The 18,046-nt window shown below is 39.7% G+C and overlaps 2 protein-coding genes across 5 annotated transcripts in view; both read left to right on the forward strand.

Moving 5' to 3' along the window:
* st14a (ST14 transmembrane serine protease matriptase a) overlaps positions 1-1,483 on the forward strand; it is a 39,666-nt gene extending 38,183 nt beyond the window's left edge. For all 4 annotated transcript variants that reach the window (XM_056478172.1, XM_056478171.1, XM_056478170.1 and 1 more), the window contains exon 20: positions 1,072-1,483. In XM_056478172.1, coding sequence (XP_056334147.1) covers positions 1,072-1,230 — 159 coding nt within the window. In that variant the 3' untranslated portion in view covers positions 1,231-1,483. The remainder of the gene's footprint in view (positions 1-1,071) is intronic.
* Positions 1,484-3,618: 2,135 nt separating this feature from the next.
* The window catches only part of dhx34 (DEAH (Asp-Glu-Ala-His) box polypeptide 34), a 33,478-nt gene continuing 19,050 nt past the window's right edge, over positions 3,619-18,046 (forward strand). The window contains exons 1-8 of the mRNA XM_056478573.1: positions 3,619-3,847; positions 4,409-4,896; positions 6,080-6,391; positions 6,651-6,905; positions 9,787-9,889; positions 9,967-10,184; positions 13,745-13,919; positions 14,543-14,736. Coding sequence (XP_056334548.1) covers positions 3,634-3,847; positions 4,409-4,896; positions 6,080-6,391; positions 6,651-6,905; positions 9,787-9,889; positions 9,967-10,184; positions 13,745-13,919; positions 14,543-14,736 — 1,959 coding nt within the window. The 5' untranslated portion in view covers positions 3,619-3,633. The remainder of the gene's footprint in view (positions 3,848-4,408; positions 4,897-6,079; positions 6,392-6,650; positions 6,906-9,786; positions 9,890-9,966; positions 10,185-13,744; positions 13,920-14,542; positions 14,737-18,046) is intronic.

An 18,046-nucleotide genomic window follows, 5' to 3' on the forward strand; every position in this document is an offset into this window, starting at 1 on the left:
GATCACCTCCCTGACTAAGGCCCTTCTCCCCTGATCACTCAGCTTAGATGGCCGGCCAGATCTAGGAAGAGTCCTGGTGGTTTCAAACATCTTCCTCTTACGGATGATGGAGGCCACTGTGCTCACTGGAACTTTCAGAGAAGCAGAAATGTTTCTGTAACCTTTCTCAGCCTTGTGCATCAAGACAATCCTGTCTCGAAGGTCTACAGACAATTTCTTTGTCTTCATGCTTGGTTTGTGCTTTGACATGCACTGTCAACCCTGGGACCTTATATAGGCAGGTGTATTCCTTTTTAAATCATGTACAATCAACTGAAGATAGATGGGTCTTTAATCTTGTTTTGAACTGAGTAAGTGTGTCTGAGCCTCAGACATTATCAGGAAGGCTATTCCAGAGTTTAGGAGCCATATATGAGAAGGCTCGACCTCCTTTAGTTTCAAAATTGGGGTTATTCCACCAAATATTGCTTCCTAAGCTCTAAAAAGAAATAAAAGTAGCATTAAATTCATTCATTCAATTATTCATTTTCTTTTCAGCTTAGTCCCTTTATTAATCTGGGGTCAAAACAGCAGAATGAACCACCAACTTATCCAGCATGTGTTTTACGTAGCGGATGCCCTTCCAGCTGCAACCCATCACTGGGAAACATAAATACACACTCATTAACCCACATACACTTCGGCCAATTTTAGCTTACCCAATTCACCAATAGTGCATGTCTTTGGACTTGTGGGGGAACCGAAGCACCTGGAGGAAACCCACGTGAACACGGGGAGAACATGCAAACTCCACACAGAAATGCCAACTGACCTAGCCGAGACTTGAACCAGCGACCTTCTTGCAGTGAGGCGATCGTGCTATCCACTGCACTACTGTGATGCCCATTACGCATAGCTCTCAGGTGTGAATTTGTAAATCAAGGTGTAGATTTGTAAATCATGGTGTAAATTGATTTACTTTACTCCTGTAGCTGTTTATTGCAGAAAAATGAACGTAGCAGTGTCGTGCAGTCCTGAATATTGAACTTTATATTGCATTTATTGAAATAACACCATGTCTTCTTTGCTCAGGGTGACTCTGGTGGTCCTCTGTCATTTCCATCTGGTAATCGTACGTTTCTGGCTGGAGTGGTGAGTTGGGGCGACGGATGCGCTCGCAGAAACAAACCGGGCATCTACTCAAACGTCCCCAAATTTAGGGCCTGGATCAAGGAGAAGACGGGAGTGTAACTTGTAGGATTATCATGAACTATGAGAGATTTTAAAGACAAATATTTTTATAGCGTACATGAAATGACCCAACAGAGCCCTACAAATGTATCAAATTGTGTTATGATGGTTGGGTGTACAGAGGGATGGACTTTTCAACCTTTTTTCATTTGTCTTGTATGCAAAGGATGTTTTATATATGTGCATATTTTATAAGGTTTGAGGGTTTTTAATCTGCCTCTGTGTGTAAATAAATCTCCTTTTTAAAGGTTAAGTGTTTTTTAGCGACTAAAACAAAGTGAAGCTTTTTATGTTTTTGATTGTGAATGAGTTTTTGTTTGGGTCTTTACCTTTAGTTTTCAGTTTAAGGACTTGCATATATTATTCACACTCATGTTCTTTAATGTGAATGTTTTTACTCTTCATGAATTTTGTGCAAAATGCTACATGTATGTATGAAATGCAACGTCACGTAGTTACACATGGAAACACTTGAAGAATCTGTCTGGAGTGTCCTAAATTTGAATCAGGGATTACATTTATCATTTTAAAAATAAATACAGAAAGTTAAAAGCTTGTTTTATGCACCGTGATTTGACAATTTAAAAAAAATTTATAAACTGTTTGATTAAGGTTGCGTGAGGTATGTATGTATATATATATATGTATGTATGGCGTGGGTTTCCTTCGGGTGCTCAGGTTTCCCCCTCAGTCCAAAGTCATGCGCTATATGTGAATAAGTAGTGTATATGTGGGAATGATGGGAATGAGTGTGTGTAGAAATTTTCCAATACTGGGTGGCAGTTGGAAGGGCATCCGCTGTGTAAAACATGTTGGATAAGTTGGTGGTTCATTCCGCTGTGTTGACCCCTGATAAATATATATATAACACTCACAACACCACTTTATTGGGTAGACCTTACTAGTACTGGGTCGGACCCCCTTATGCCTTCAGTACTGCCTTAATCCTTCATGGCATAGATTCAACAAGGTAATGAAAATATTCCTCAGAGATTTTGATCCATATTGACATGATAGCATCACGCAGTTGCTGCAGATTTGTTGGCTGCACATCCATGATGCGAATCTCCCGTTCCACCACATCCCAAAGGTGCTCTATTGGATTGAGAGCTGGTGACTGTGGAGGCCATTTGAATACAGTGAACTCATTGTCATGTTCAAGAAACCAGTCTGAGATGATTCACGCTTTATGACATGATGCGTTATCCTGCTGGAAGTAGCCATCAGAAGATGTGTACACTGTGGTCATAAAGGGATGGACATGCTCAGCAACAATACTCAGGTAGGCTGTGGTGTTGACATGATGCTCAATTGGTACTAATGGGCCCAAAGTGCCAAGAAAATATCCCCCACACCACTGGACTGAACCGTTGATACAAGGCAGGATGGATCCATGCTTTTATGTTGTTGGTGCCAAATTCTGACCCTACCATGCAAATGTCACAGCTGGTTGTGTGTGAAAATCCCAGCAGATCAGCAGTCTCTGAAAACTGAAATACTCAGACCTTGACTGCCTTGCCATGTTCAAAGTCACTTACATCCCCTTTCTTCCCCATTCTGATGCTCGGTTTGAACCGCAGCAGATCGTCTTAACCATGTCTTCATACATAAATGCATTGAGTTACTGCCATGTGATTGGCTGATTAGAAATTTGCGTCAACGAGCAGTTGGCAGTTGGACAGGTGTACCTAATAAAGTGGCCGGTGTGTGTGTATATATCAATCCAACTGCTCGTTGACGCAAATTTCTAATGAGCCAATATATATATATATATATATATATATATATATATATATATATATATATATATATATATATATATATATATATATATATATATATATATATACGTACATACACACACTCACTGGCCACTTTATTAGGTACACTTGTCCAACTGCTCGTTGACGCAAATTTATAAATAAATAAATATATATATATATATATATATATATATATATATATATATATATATATATATATATATATATATATATAATATGTCAATAAATCTGTTACTCGTTGTTTTCGATTAAAATACAGGTTACATGGCTATACGTTAGGAAAAAAACTTGTGCTCGGGCTAACTTGCATTGTTCTAACATTTATGGTGTCTAATGTAATATTAATGTTTTGTCCGCTTGCTTTCCACACACCGTCCTGTCAATGCAAGAACCATCATGCACCAAAACTGTTTGGTATCCGGACTGTAAACACAGACGGACCAGAAACGGTCCGTTCAAGTAACTACTCCGTTTCGACTTTCGAGAAAATCTGCAGTCATAATTGCTACACGATAATTAATAGAGAAATTTGAGCGTGTTTGAGTAATTGAAAAGCTCTAAAAAGAAGTTCTGTTTACGGTAATACCATGCCCGTAAATGACTCTTTTATTGGCTGAAAATGTCCCGTGAGCGAGAGGAGAGTCGGAGCTGGGACTGGGACAGCCCTCAGTGTCGAGCCCAGCTGGATGAGGTGTTTTTCCGCCAGCATGACTACATCCAGGCGGGCAGCGCCGAACACAAGGAGTTCTGGAGCTTCTTCGAGCGCTTCCAGCGGTTTAAAGCCAAGAAAGAGATGACGGCATCCAAATCCAGCAGACAACAAAAACACGACGGTACGGCGGTGTAATATGACGATAAACAGTTGAAGTCAAAATGATTAACTTGGCCCTCTTGTGAATTTCTTTTCTTTTTAAATATTTCCTAATTGATGTTTAACAGAGCAAGGAATTTTTCACAGTATTTCCTATAATATTTTTTCTTCTGGAGAAAAGTTTTATTTGCTTTATTTCGGCTAAAGCAGTTTTTATTTTTTTAAAAGCATTTTAAGGTCAATATTTTTAGCCCCTTAAACATAATTTTTTTTCGATTGCTTACAAAACAAACCATCGTTATACATTGACTTGCCTAATTACCTTAACTTGCCTAATTAATCTAGTTAAGTCTTTAAATTGCTCTTTAAGCTCAGTACTAGTATCTTAAAAAAATATTTAGGAAAATATTATTTACTGTCATCATGGCAAAGATAAAATAAATCGGTTAGTAGAAAGGAGTTATTAAAACTATTATGTTTAGAAATGTTCTTTTCATTAAACAGAAATTGGGGAATTAAATGTACAGGAGGGCTAATAATTCTGACGTATATAATGATATGTGATTTTTGTTATGTCACCCAGCTCCACGAGAGGGAAAAGCCAAGAAGACTGGATGTGTGGATCTGGGACTTCCAAAAGACTACGATGCCAGATACCGGATCAACATCTCGGTGTGCTCCAGAGACATAGAGGAGCGGCTTGCAGGATCAGACCATCGGCGGAGGGAGAGCTCGGGTCCCGGCAGACAGGAGATCACAGATGGCCGCCTGGCTCTTCTACATTTCCTAGACTTTAACCAGAAACAGAGCTTCAGCAAACTTTCCAAGCTGAGAAGGGAGCAGAAGAGCCTGCCCATCTTCCAGTACCGGGACAAGATCGTGGAGCTGGTGAGGACTCACCCTGTGGTGGTGGTGGCTGGAGACACCGGATGTGGAAAGTCCACACAGGTGCCCCAGTATCTGCTGGCGTCAGGGATCAACCACATCGCCTGTACTCAACCGCGCCGCATCGCCTGCATCTCACTGGCCAAAAGGGTCAGCTTCGAGAGCCTCAACCAGTACGGCTCCAAGGTACAAACTTTTTTCTTTTAAAACATTATTAGCCCACTGTATATTTTTTTCCCCAAATTCTGTTTAGCGAAGAGAAGATTTTTCCAACACATTTCTAAACACAATAGTTTAATAACTCATTTCTAATAACTGATTTCTTTTGTCTTGGCCATGATGACAGTAAATAATGTGTGACTAGATATTTTTCAAAATAGTAGTATTCAACTTAAAGTGACATTTAAAGGCTTAACTAGGTTAATTAGGCAAGTTAGGGTAGTTAGACAAGTCATTGTATAATGATAGCTTGTTCTGTAGACAATCGAAAACAATATTGCTTAAGGGGCTAATAATATTGACCTTAAAATGATGGATGATGAAAGGATGGATGGATAGTAGGATGGATGGGTAGTAAGATGGATTATTGGACCGATAGTAAGATGGTTGGATGGATAGGTGGATGAATGGATAGTAAGGTGGACTGATAGTAAGATGGCTGAATGAATGGATAGATGGATAATAAGGTGGATTGATGGATGGATGGATGGATAGTAAGATGGTTGGATGCATAGGTGGATTGATGGATAGTAAGATGGATAATAAGGTGGATGGATGGATAGATGGATGAATAGTTAGATAGATGGATGATAGTAAGATAGATGGTACCATGGGTGGATGGATTGATAGTAAGATGGGTGGATGGATAGATAGATCAGTCTATCCATCCATGTAAGAGAGCTAGAAGGGTGGATGGATGGATGGATAGTAAGGTGAGTGGAAGGATAGATGGGTGGATGGATAGTACCATGGGTGGATGGATAGATAGTACCATGGGTGGATGGATTGATGGATGGATGGATGGATGGATAATAAGATGGATGGATGGGTGGATAGATAGAGCCATCTATCCATCCATCCAAATAAGATAGATAGATGGATAGTAAGAAAGGTGAATGGATAGATGGATGGATTATTAGATAAATGAGTTGTTGGAGAGATGAATAGATAGTAAGGTAGATGGATAGGAACAGGGGTGGATGGGATGGATGGATGGATGGATGGATGGTAAGATGGGTGGATGGATGGATAGTGATATAGATGAATGGGTGGATGGAAGAAAGAAACAAAGAAAGAAACTGCAGTTATAACGTAAGCTAGTTATGGGTTTGTTTTAAAATTGGTGTGATCAAGCGTTTTCCCTCTTCAGGTTGGCTACCAGATCCGCTTTGAGACGAGCCGCACCATAGCCACCAAACTGCTGTTTCTGACGGAGGGCCTGCTGCTGCGGCAGATCCAGCAGGATGCGTCGCTGGGCCAGTACCAGGTGCTGATCGTGGATGAGGTGCACGAGCGACACCTACACTGTGACTTCCTGCTGGGAGTACTGCGCTCCCTGTTGTCCCTGCGTCCTGACTTGCGGCTCGTGCTCATGTCAGCCACCATCAACATCAAGCTCTTCTCCAGCTACTTCAGTGACGCTCCTGTGCTGCAGGTGCCAGGCAGACTCTTCCCCATTCAGGTCAGTTCACTTATAATGTTCATAACGTTATTTACACCGACATAAATATACACCACCTGTTTTATACATGTATATAATTGCGATATGATAATTAAATTTGGCAAATATTATATCACAATACTCAACAACAATATCACAGAGTGCATATTTTACCAGTATTGCGCGTTCATGCAGACTTTAACTCTTTAATACAGTGTTTTAAGCATGTTTGTTTTTAAATTGCTGACACTGCAAGTTTCCCTTGTGTTTATATGCACAGGTAATCTACCAGCCTATTCCTCCAGAAGAGCAGGTGTCACGCTCAGAGAAACTGGACCCGCGGCCGTACCTGCGTGTTCTGCAGGGGATTGACCAGCGCTACCCGCAGGAGGAGAGAGGAGACCTGCTGCTGTTCCTCAGCGGAGTGGCTGAGATCTCCACCATCCAGGAGGCCTGCCAGACATACGCCACACACACACAGCGCTGGATCGTCCTCCCTCTGCACAGCACACTCTCGCTGGCACAGCAGGATAAGGTACATGTTACTAATTTCTTTGTTTTCTATTTCCACCTGGGGCTTCTAGAGATGGTGCAACACCACTTGATGATATTCAAGACCTGTGAAAAGATGATGCCAACCATCGAGGACTTTCAGGACAACACATACACATAACACACAAACACACTTCATTGAATATCTACACCAAGTGTGTCTCATGCCACCTTTTGAGTGAAGGGCCCGGCCGTTAGAGCTTCCCCTGGGAGCTGGCTGCAGTACAACTCCTAAACCCCGCCTTCTCGGTGTTAATGAATGAGACTTAAACCCAAATAAAAAAATTAATTACACTTGCAGTAAAATGTCCTGAAAGATGGTTCTGGTCAATTCAGGCACTGGTTATCAAGCTGAAATAGGTGCAGATCTTCATTTTTGTAAACAGTTTGTTTTTAGCCAGTAATTTAATGCTGGGCGTGTCATCGTGATTGACAGTTGTGATTGACAGCTTCTCTAAACAGACCGTCAGAGATTCTGCAGGAGACTGAAGTGTTATTATTCGATTTCTGTGTTATTTTACCATGATAAAATGAGTTCAGCAGTAGACTATACTTTCTGACACACAGGATCTGATAGTACACTGTTTATTCGGTAAAGTGAAGGTTTTAACAGGCTTTATTATTAGTTTGCTGATACACGCCTAGCTAGGGGAAATACAGGTGATCGCTATCTTGCAGTAATTCTCTTTATGGGTCTGAAATAATAATTAGGAAGACAAAACTAATGTTAGCCTATCTCCACACTGATCACCTGTAATGTTATTTGAACTTGATTTACAGGACGTCTCTGACATTTTGAGTTTCGGCATGTTGTTGAGTTAATCTACTGAATTTGCTGTTATAAAATATTAATGTTGTAGAAGCAGAATCTTATATAACAAATAGAGCTGTAAATGTTATATATTATCTACATATACCATTTAGCGTTAGCTTTTTATTTGAAAACACCTACTAAACATTAAAATGAAGGTAAATTCTTATTTGCCAGATATTAAGGCATGGAATAAACCAAATGAAAACGGAGGCAAAAAAATGATAATATACAAGCGATGTTGACATCAGTTGATGTATTATTACTGCTAAGTTAATTGTACAAATTGATAAGGATTATTTTATATAGTGCAGGAATGGGATGTGTAAATATCCTGTTGATGTTTAGAAATCTTGCTGTGTTTATCTTTTAAACGCACGTTTTTTCCCGCATGGCAAATAGCTGTTTATGGTGTATTTATTTTGGGTACTGTTGATTGGTAATTAAAAATGAAAACCTTTCTAAAATGTATGTGTTGTTTATATGTTATTCATATTTTACAAGTGATATTTCTACCCCCATGCAGATATTAAATACCAACAACCTGTAATTATTTTGCTCATAGCTGAGTCTAACTTAGGCTAGAGTGTATGAAAGATCATTTATTTCTGCAGTCCAGCATATATTGTTTTTATTAAATTATAACAGCCTACATCACACAGTTTTTTAAAATAAATTGTGTATTATTACACTTTTTTAAATGTAAGTGCTCATATTTATATTAGCAAGCCTTTGTTATAGTGCAGATACGAGCGGTCAAATGAGAAGTTCGGGGGGCGTGGTTGATTTGACGTACAAGCGTTTGGTTGGGAGCTTGATTCCGCGGCTCCGACTCTGCCTCCATCAGGTAGTCCTTTCTGCGTATGCCCAGGCTCCAATTTCAGCAGTCTTCTGCGACAGTTTGTGCCCGTCATGAGGCATTTTGCCTGCAAAACGCTGTTGCGTCGTCCATATTTTTTAGTTATTAATTTACACATAGACATCACCTACAGATGTCACTACTTCAATTTGTTCCCTTTGCCGCCGTTCACACTATGTAACTGCAGGTTAACTATGCTTATATATATAATAACTTTTAAAATCTATTAGTTACTAGTTAATTAAAGTTATAAGTAACTAATGAAGTTATGGTGACTAATAACCTTCACTTTTCTGAATTTGATTGTAATGCAGTAATGTACACCTTTTGCAAAGCTGCTTTGAAACAACAATTATTGTGAAAAGCGCCAGGGGCGTAGCGGACATTTTAAAAGTGGGGGGGACAGCTGTATGAGATCATATGTTCATATAATTATCAATCACCTGTTTCTAAATGGTCTGTCTCTAAAAGTGAGGGGGACGGATCCCCCCGTCCCCCCCGGTTGCTATGCCCCTGAAAAGCGCTATACAAATACTTGAATTGCATTGAATACATGTGCAATACATGTGAGTATATGGACACCAAGACTAAATCTATTGGTCAGACAAAACTATTCGTTAGCTGAAAAAAAAAAGTTAAATATACACATTAAACTGAAACTAACAACAGTCAGTGAAAAACGAACTGAAATGAAATAATGATTAGGAAAAAACAATCGTTTTTAGACTTAATAAGCAGTCATTCTGTAATGGGAAGTACCAGTAGATGGCGCTTTACTGTCAAACACATCAGTCAAGCGCATGACTATATACAAAAGCATCTTCATTCATTTATATTCTTTCCGCCTAATCCTTTATTCATTAGGGGTCGCCACATCCATACACACTCATTCACACACATTTATACACAACGACCAATTAGTTTATTTAATTCACCTGTATTGCATGTCATTGGACTGTGGAGGAAACCTACGCCAACACGAGGAGAACATGCAAACTCCACACAGAAATACCAACTGACCCAGCTGGGACTCGAACCAGCAACCTTCTTGCTGTGAGGCGACAGTGCTAACCACTGAGCCACGGTTTTAACATATTGTTTTAGTATATAAGCACAATAGTAGCCTGTTTTTCTGTTCTTTAGATGTCATGGAATTTGATAGTTGGCTTAAAGTGTGCCCTCTTTGCCCTCCAGGTGTTTGACATTGCACCTCCAGGGGTAAGAAAATGCATAATTTCCACCAATATTGCAGAGACCTCGGTCACCATCGATGGAGTTCGCTTTGTGGTTGATTCAGGTGATTAATTTCGATTAATTTTACTTTTTATTTTAGTTAAGATGTTATAACCGTCCTTCTTAAATCATGTCTTGTAGGAAAAGTGAAAGAGATGAGTTTTGACCCCAAGGCCAAGATGCAGAGGCTGCAGGAGTTCTGGATTAGCAGGGCCAGTTCTGAACAGAGGAAAGGTCGTGCGGGCAGAACTGGACCGGGAGTCTGTTACCGACTCTACTCTGAATCTGATTACGATGCCTTTGCACCATATCCCGTTCCTGAGATCCACAGGGTGGCGCTGGACTCCCTCATCCTACAGGTGGGAACTAACATTTGCTGTCATCCTGAATCAACAGTAAGCTATGCTTTTGTCAGAATAGGGCTGTAAAATATATCATTTCAGCATAAATATTGCAATGTGGGCATCCAGAATAGTCACATGACCACCAGACACCATAGTTCAGAACAAATGTGATTTTATATTAGATTCCACTTTATTGTCATTACAAATGTACAAGTAAAAGGCAACAACATGTAGTTTAGGTCTAACCAGAAGTGCAATAGCAGCAAGTACAGGATATAGGTATAAGTTAAAAGTGCAGTTATAGAAAACTACGGATAATATTTACAGATGGATGTGTTATGAACATAATATACAAGTCGTATTAACTACAATCAGAGATTTACAAGTAGGCGAACATACTGCCCAGGTTGCTATTACTATTCCGGGATATGCAAATAGAAATGAACATAATATACTGGTTGCTATAAACAGGAATTACAAATAGATATGTATATCACACATTTCCAAATGTAAATGTGCAGTGGATATGTACATTTACAAATGGGTATGTACAGTGTAGTGCAATGATTATGTGCTGTATTAAGTGAGCAGTCAGTGCAATTGCAGTTTAACTCTGATAGAGTGGTAGAGTTTGAGTTTTTAAGGCCTGTGATTGTTCGGGCACAAGAAATCATAACATTTGTTGCCATTTCAAATATTTAAGGAATGTTCACCCAGAAATTTACATTTACTTACTAATTACTCACCCTCAAGTGATTCTAAACCTTTTATAAGAGTTTCTTTCTTCTGTTAAACACTCAAGAAGATATTATGAACAATGTTGAAAACCTGTAAAACTGGTTACAGGTTTTCAGCTTTCTTTAAAATATCTTCATTTGTGTTCAACAGAAGAAAAAGAATCTTAAAGTTTTGAAGCACGTAAAGGGCAAGTAAAGATGACAGAATTGTCATTTTTGGATGAACTGTCCATTTAATTATATTTAATTATTTATATGGGAAAGACTATATAGTGTTATTTTACATTTAGATTATTCAACGCCACAATAGACCATAAACTGTATTACATTTTTTTATTTAGTTAATTTAATTTATCAATGCTTGTAAGTCATATTTTACATATATTTTACCTAAATGCAATTATATATTTTGCCCAAATGCAATTGCCTAAAAGCCATCCCAATCAATCTGAAATTTTGTGAAATATTGTGACGTTTATACCAAGCGGCAATCTCCCGCTCTCCCTCGGGAAGCCAATACGGAAGTAACTGAAACTGCAATTCATCAAAATTCCGCTAGTCCTGGCTCCATAATAGAGCAAATTGCAATTGAGCCCACTGTTAGAATGGCCAACTTTACAGCAGAAAAAAAGGTGTTTACAGCCTGGTACAAAGAACAATTTTGGTTCATATAGCTAATATTACCCTCTATGACAACTGTGAGGGGGGTGAATTTTTTTTATAACTCATCCATTTCCTTTATATTAGGTTATATTACGTTTGCATAATTAAGGGCGTGGCCACTTGAGTGACAGCTAGGTCTCGCTGGTCGCCATCACTTCACCTCAGCTGAATACGGCAGATTAGCCACTGATCTCGGCATGTTCATCGTATTTTTGTGTTGTTTTATGTGGCTTTACACAGTCAGCTGCCTTTTGGACTTATTTCTTACAATTATCAGATGATATGGGATGCTGTGTGCATTTAATTGTGCTCACAAACCATTCACGTGGCCTCCGTTTCCCATGTGAGTAAAGTTATATACTTGTATACCATCTCTATGAGTGTATTTGTTTTATTTAAGATCATTTATCATTAATATTTTTCTTTAGACCCGTAAAGCACTCCAGAATGTGACAGATTGATTAGCTGTAGGCTCTAGAACAGTCATCTGAAGCGTTGTCATACAGTGTTGTGCTGGAGTTCATCAATAGTCTTACATTTACTAACACAGACTATATCTGAAGTGTTTGGAAGTAATTCGCGTTTTCCTCCTGTAGAAAAACGTCATAAGAACACTGCTTAGTGGCTCAATGTATTACTACAGTGTTTTTAAAAGTCTAAACACTTTATTGATATAGTGTACAGCCAAGCACATGTGGTCAGAACACAAACGAGTCGCAGGTAATAAAGTATCAAGCGTTTCTCCCAAAGTAAAGTCTGTCTGCCAGGTCTAAGCAAAGTGCCAGCAGGTGTCTGTAGCTCCGCTCACTCTCCCCCTCTTTGCCCTTGTTTGGTATCCTGCCGTGGGTGCGATGACGCGCGAACAAAATGGCGACGGTTGGCTACGCCTACTTGTAGCTTCTTTTGCAGTGTTCAGAAACCTATGGGTGACGTCACGGATACTACGTCCATATATTTTACAGTCTATGGTTTATACCAGTATCATGTAGCCGTAGTCTAGGGGTGTGAAACTCATTTTAGCTTAGGGGCCACATGGAGGAAAATCTATTCCCAACTGGGCCGGACCGGTAAAATTATGGTATATATAACTTAAAAACAACAACTTCAGATTGTTTTCTTTGTTTTAATACGATCAAAACATAAACCTGGAGCCTGAGGACAACACGATCTCATAGAAATTCGTGACTTTTTGATTTAGCGGCTAATTCATATGAATTCGTAAGATCCCATTCATACAGTTTAGTACGATTTGCTCACCCACCAATGACGGTTGGGTTTAGGGGTGTGGTTGGGTGCTACGCCTCCTTTTTTATATCGTACATTTTCGTACGACTGAACACGTATGAATTAGCCACTAAACTGATAAAACGTGAAGTAGTTACGTTTCCTCGTGAGAACACCTCAGTGTGGTGTGGCAGGTCATAGATGTGGTCTTTCTCTCTGAGAAGACTGTCAAATTGACGCTGATTCAGGCTTCTGGATCAGATGGAATTAACAGTTTGCAATTGCTATTGCACCATCCAGTGGACACAATTGGAACAGCAGTTTCTTTTGTTGAAAAATTGCATCTCATTTTTATACTTTACAGAATCATCTCGCGAGCCAGATTAAACCAGTTTGCAGGCCTGATCCGGCCCGCAGGTCGTACATTTGACACCCCTGCTCTAGTCAGAGTGTCTGTGAAGTTTTATCTCAAACTATCATACATTCATTCATTAATTTTCCTTCGGCTTAGTCCCTTTATTTATCAGAGGTCACCACAGCAGAAATAAACCACTAACTCATCTAGCATATGTTTTATGCAGCGGATGCCCTTCCAGCCACAATCCAGTACTGGGAAACATCCATACACTCTCACATTCTCACGTACAGTTTTTCCAATTTAGCTTATTCAAATCACCTGTACCACATGTCTTTGGACTGTGGGGGGAGCTGGAGCTGGAGTACCTAGACTAAACCCACGCAAACACTGGGAGAACATGCAAACTCCACACAGAAACAATAACTGACCCAGCCTGGGCTCGAACCAGCGACTTCTTGCTGAAGCTATCGTACCGCCCCTTCAAACTATAAAATAAGCATAATTTATTGTACCATTATATAAATGCCCCCCTATTTTAAATAAGCAAAAATACACAATTTCAAGTCTGTTTGAATAAAAATGTGTTTGTGCAGATGAAGAGTATGGGTCTGGGTGACCCTCGCACCTTTACCTTCATCGACCCGCCTCCTGCCTCCAGTATTCAGACTGCAGTGACGTATCTGAGAGAACAGGGGGCGCTGGATGAACACGGGGAGCTCACTTCCATTGGCAGACTGCTGGCTCAACTGCCTGTGGATGTGGTCATTGGTAAACAACCGCTAACTGCTGCTTTTTGTGTCATTATTTACATAGAAAAACAGTAGAGTAATACTATAGTAAGTTAAAGCTTACTATACTGTTCAGAGTTTTAGACACGTGTGTAAAAATGCTGTAAAATGAGGATGCTTTCAAAAATAGTGCATAAATACATGCGCTATGAATACTTTCCGGATGCACCATATTAACTAAATCATATTAACATTTGGAATGATCACACTTTGGTATGCTTGTCTAGTTTTTTGCTGGTAGGTTTTTTATGAAGCATCTTTGAGATGTTGCCAAAGTTGTTCTTGATTTAGTTTCAGGCCTCAGTTTGTTCTGTTTCTTCATGTCATTCCAGACAGACTGGATGAGGTTCAGATCAGATCTCTGTGTGAAGCACTGGCTGTTGTCAGCCTCCTTGTGCAGACAATAATCTCACTGTAGAATTACAATTAATGACAAAAATAATGAAATGTAAATTGGTATTTCAAACTGACATGAAACAGAAAAATATAGAAATAACCAACTTTAAACCTTTTTTGGTGAAAATAATGGCTTTTTCACAGTACTGTATATGCCAGATTTTTCCAATATGGTGCAGCCTTAATTTATACTTGTTTTTTGTCCAGGTAAAATGTTAGTTTTGGGTTCTGTCTTCAACCTGGTGGAGCCGGTGCTGACGGTGGCCGCTGCTCTGAGTGTCCAGTCTCCATTTCTGCGCAGTGCTCAACACAACCCAGACTGCTCCACAGCCCGCCAGCCTCTCAACAGCAACCAGGGAGACCCGTTTACTCTCATGAACACCTTTAACGCCTGGGTGCAGGTCAGTCTTTTCCCCTCTGTGCATGTTTGTGAGTGCTATACTTTTGATATACATAATCTTTTTGCAGAGCCATTAGAATTTTGTAGACATTTTAATGAGATATCAGTGTTATTGAAAGAAATAATAGTTAATATAGGCAGCACGGTGGCTCAGTGGTTAGCACTGTTGCCTCACTGCAAGAAGGTCACTGGTTCGAGTCCTGGCTGAGCCAGTTGCCGTTTCTGTGTGGAGTTTGTATGTTCTCCCCGTGTTGGTGTGGGTTTTCTCTGGGTACTCCAGTTTCTCCCACAGTCGAAAGACATGCACTATAGGTGAATTGAATAAACTAAATTGGCCGTAGTGTACAGTATGTGTGTGAATGAGTGTGTATGGATGTTTCCCAGTACTGGGTTCCAGCTGGAAGGGCATTCATTTATTTTCTTTTCGGCTTAGTCCCTTTATTAATCTGGGGTTGCCACAACGGAATAAACCGCCAACAAATCCAGCACATGTTTTACGCAGCGGATGCCCTTCCAGCTGCAAACATCCATACACACTCATTCATTCTCATACACTACAGACAATTTAGCCTACCCAATTCACCTGTACCACATGTCTTTGGACTTGTGGGGGAAACCGGAGCACCCGGAGGAAACCCACACGAACCCAGCCAAGGCTCGAACCAGCGACATTCTTGCTGCGAGTCGACAGGACTACCTACTGCGCCACCACATCGCCCACTGGAAGGACATCTGCTGTGTAAAACATATGCTGGATAAGATGGCGTTTTATTCCACTGTGGTGACCCCTGATTATAAAGGGGCTAAGCTGAAGAAAAATGAATGAATGAGAGTATACTTACAGGTTTGTAGTAGCTTTTTATGCATTTTTGATCAGAGTTTTTGTTGCTTTTACACTCTGGTGACCAGCAGGTAGCACTAGTTTGCGTTTTATTCTTTTCTTTTTCTCTCCAAAACATCAAAACATGAAATCATTTTGCAATTGCTAGGCTGAGAAGTTTATTTTTTAATTTTTACACTCTTTGAAAAGTTAATGAAGTAATTTTAATAATATGTACTTTTTTAAATGTAGTGTCACTAAAAAACAAACATGCAATTAAAAACACCTCTAATAACCAATACCAATGCATGCATAATTATATATTTTTTCAAATATTTCAAATCTAACAAATGGGAACTCTGATAACAAAGAAGGTCTAAATTTTGCTAATAATTCACTGGGATGAAATATTGCCTTATTAATTGTTTTCAGTTGGGACATTTTGGCTGCGTCCGAAACCGCATACTTCCATACTATACAGTACACTAAAATCAGTATGCGAGCCGAGTAGTACGTCCGATTTCATAGGATTCAAAAATCCGTATGCGAGAAGTACCCGGATGACTTACTACTTCCAGCGAGATTCTGAAGTGTGCATCCCATGCACGCTGCGCTATCCCATGATGCCCCGTGAGAGAATTCATGAATGGGACTGAAGCAACAGGTAGGTCATGTGACCATGACAAAATTGCAGATGTAGTACGTCTGAATTCCATTCATACTTCTCACATTCATACTGTAAAGAATGTACTTTTCTAACAACCGAGTAGTACGTTTAAATTCAAATGCAGTACCTACTGAGTAATTGGCGGTTTCGGACGCAGCTTTTGTCTTGAAGGTCCTGACAAGTGAAATTGATTTTTGAAAGGAAAATAAGAGTGAAATATTATAATTTAAAGGGCCCATAGTTTACCTCTTTTTTTATGATTTAATATTAATATTATGGTTCTTCTGGGTGTGCTAGTTTAGGTTCAGTTTAAAACACAATTCAGATTTTTTTATTATAATGTGTTAAAAAGTGTCATGTTGGGGGCGTGTCCACAGTTCGCTGATTTAGGGGTGTGTTGCTTCACATGTAAATTAGTTTTGGCTTCCCGCCAACGTAACAAGGGGGCGGAGCCATGAGCTCACCCTCTCTGCGTTTGCAACAGTCTGACAGGCAGACGGAGGAGAGAGAGGATCACCAATCAGTCGTACATGTACGACTCTGACACAGAAAAGCAGAGAGTACAAAATCATTTGTGTCTTTGTACAGTTTTACAGCCAACTGTGTGCTAGTTTCAAGTGCCGAGCTTGTACACAGAAACTAATAACCACGCACACTGAATTAACTTTGACTGAGGCACCAAATGCGCCGTTCGAAGCCGCGACAAGGCACACCAGACACTCTCTGTGGCGCGGCACAGACATGAAGTGTCCCGAATCATCGCGCCACGCGTTTTTGAATTCTAAAAATAGGTTTCTGCAGCGGTCCGCGGCGCCCAGCTGTCGACTTGAGTGTACCCTGATAGAAACCTATGTATAAAATTCTAAAACGCATGCTAGTTAAGATCACAGGGAGTTTCTGTGATCGCGAGAAATGCAAACGGCTGAAGTATAAGGTAGACTCAATGAGAAGTACACATGTTTGCAAACCTACCTAAAGATACAACCAATAATTCCGATTAGAGCGATAATGTGGAGAATATTGATCTTGTGTTGAGTCCAGTGAGCCTTGCATCTAAAAATAGAGCTAGGGTGTTCCTTTAGTGATATTGCTTTGACTCACGCTGAAAATGGCGGACGTGAATCAACAAACTGAGGATATGATGACGTGCCTGTCAATCAATATTGGTGGGCGGGGGGACCGCTCTCCTACGTCAAGTAGCGGTCGATTTGAAAACCGCTCCAATTGGTCCACCGTTTTTTATGTTGTAAAATTGAAAAAAAAAGCACTGGGTGTGTTTATATCACCCCAATATGACAGTCTATACACCATACATGCACATATGTCTGTCCAAACAGCTTGAAAAGTAGATTTTTTACCATAGGTGCCCTTTAAATAACGATACACATTTTTGCTGACATTCTTAGCTTTTTGTATAAACAGCTAAAATGTTTACAAAAAGAAACTAAAAAAGTCCACAAGGATGTTCATTTAACTGTTTTTAAAATTAGTGTTGTGTTTCAATATTGACATTAAAAGGATAGTTCACCCATGAATGAAAATTTTGTCACAACTCACCTGTTCCAACCTGGTGTGAGTTTCTTCCTACTGATATTTTGCCGAAAGCTGAAAACCTGTAAAAATTGCCTTCCATAGTATTTATTTTTCCTACTATACACTACCTGACAAAAGTTTTGTCGTCAATCCCACATGTAAGAGCATCAAATAATAACTTGACTTCTAGTTGATCATTTGAAAAAGTGGCAGAAGGTCGATTTCTTTTTTTTTTTTTTTTTGATGAATCATCTGTTGAACTGCATCCCAATCATCACAAATACTGCTGAA

This window comes from Danio aesculapii, chromosome 18 (assembly GCF_903798145.1).
Source record: "Danio aesculapii chromosome 18, fDanAes4.1, whole genome shotgun sequence".
Classification (NCBI taxonomy): Eukaryota; Metazoa; Chordata; class Actinopteri; order Cypriniformes; family Danionidae; genus Danio; species Danio aesculapii.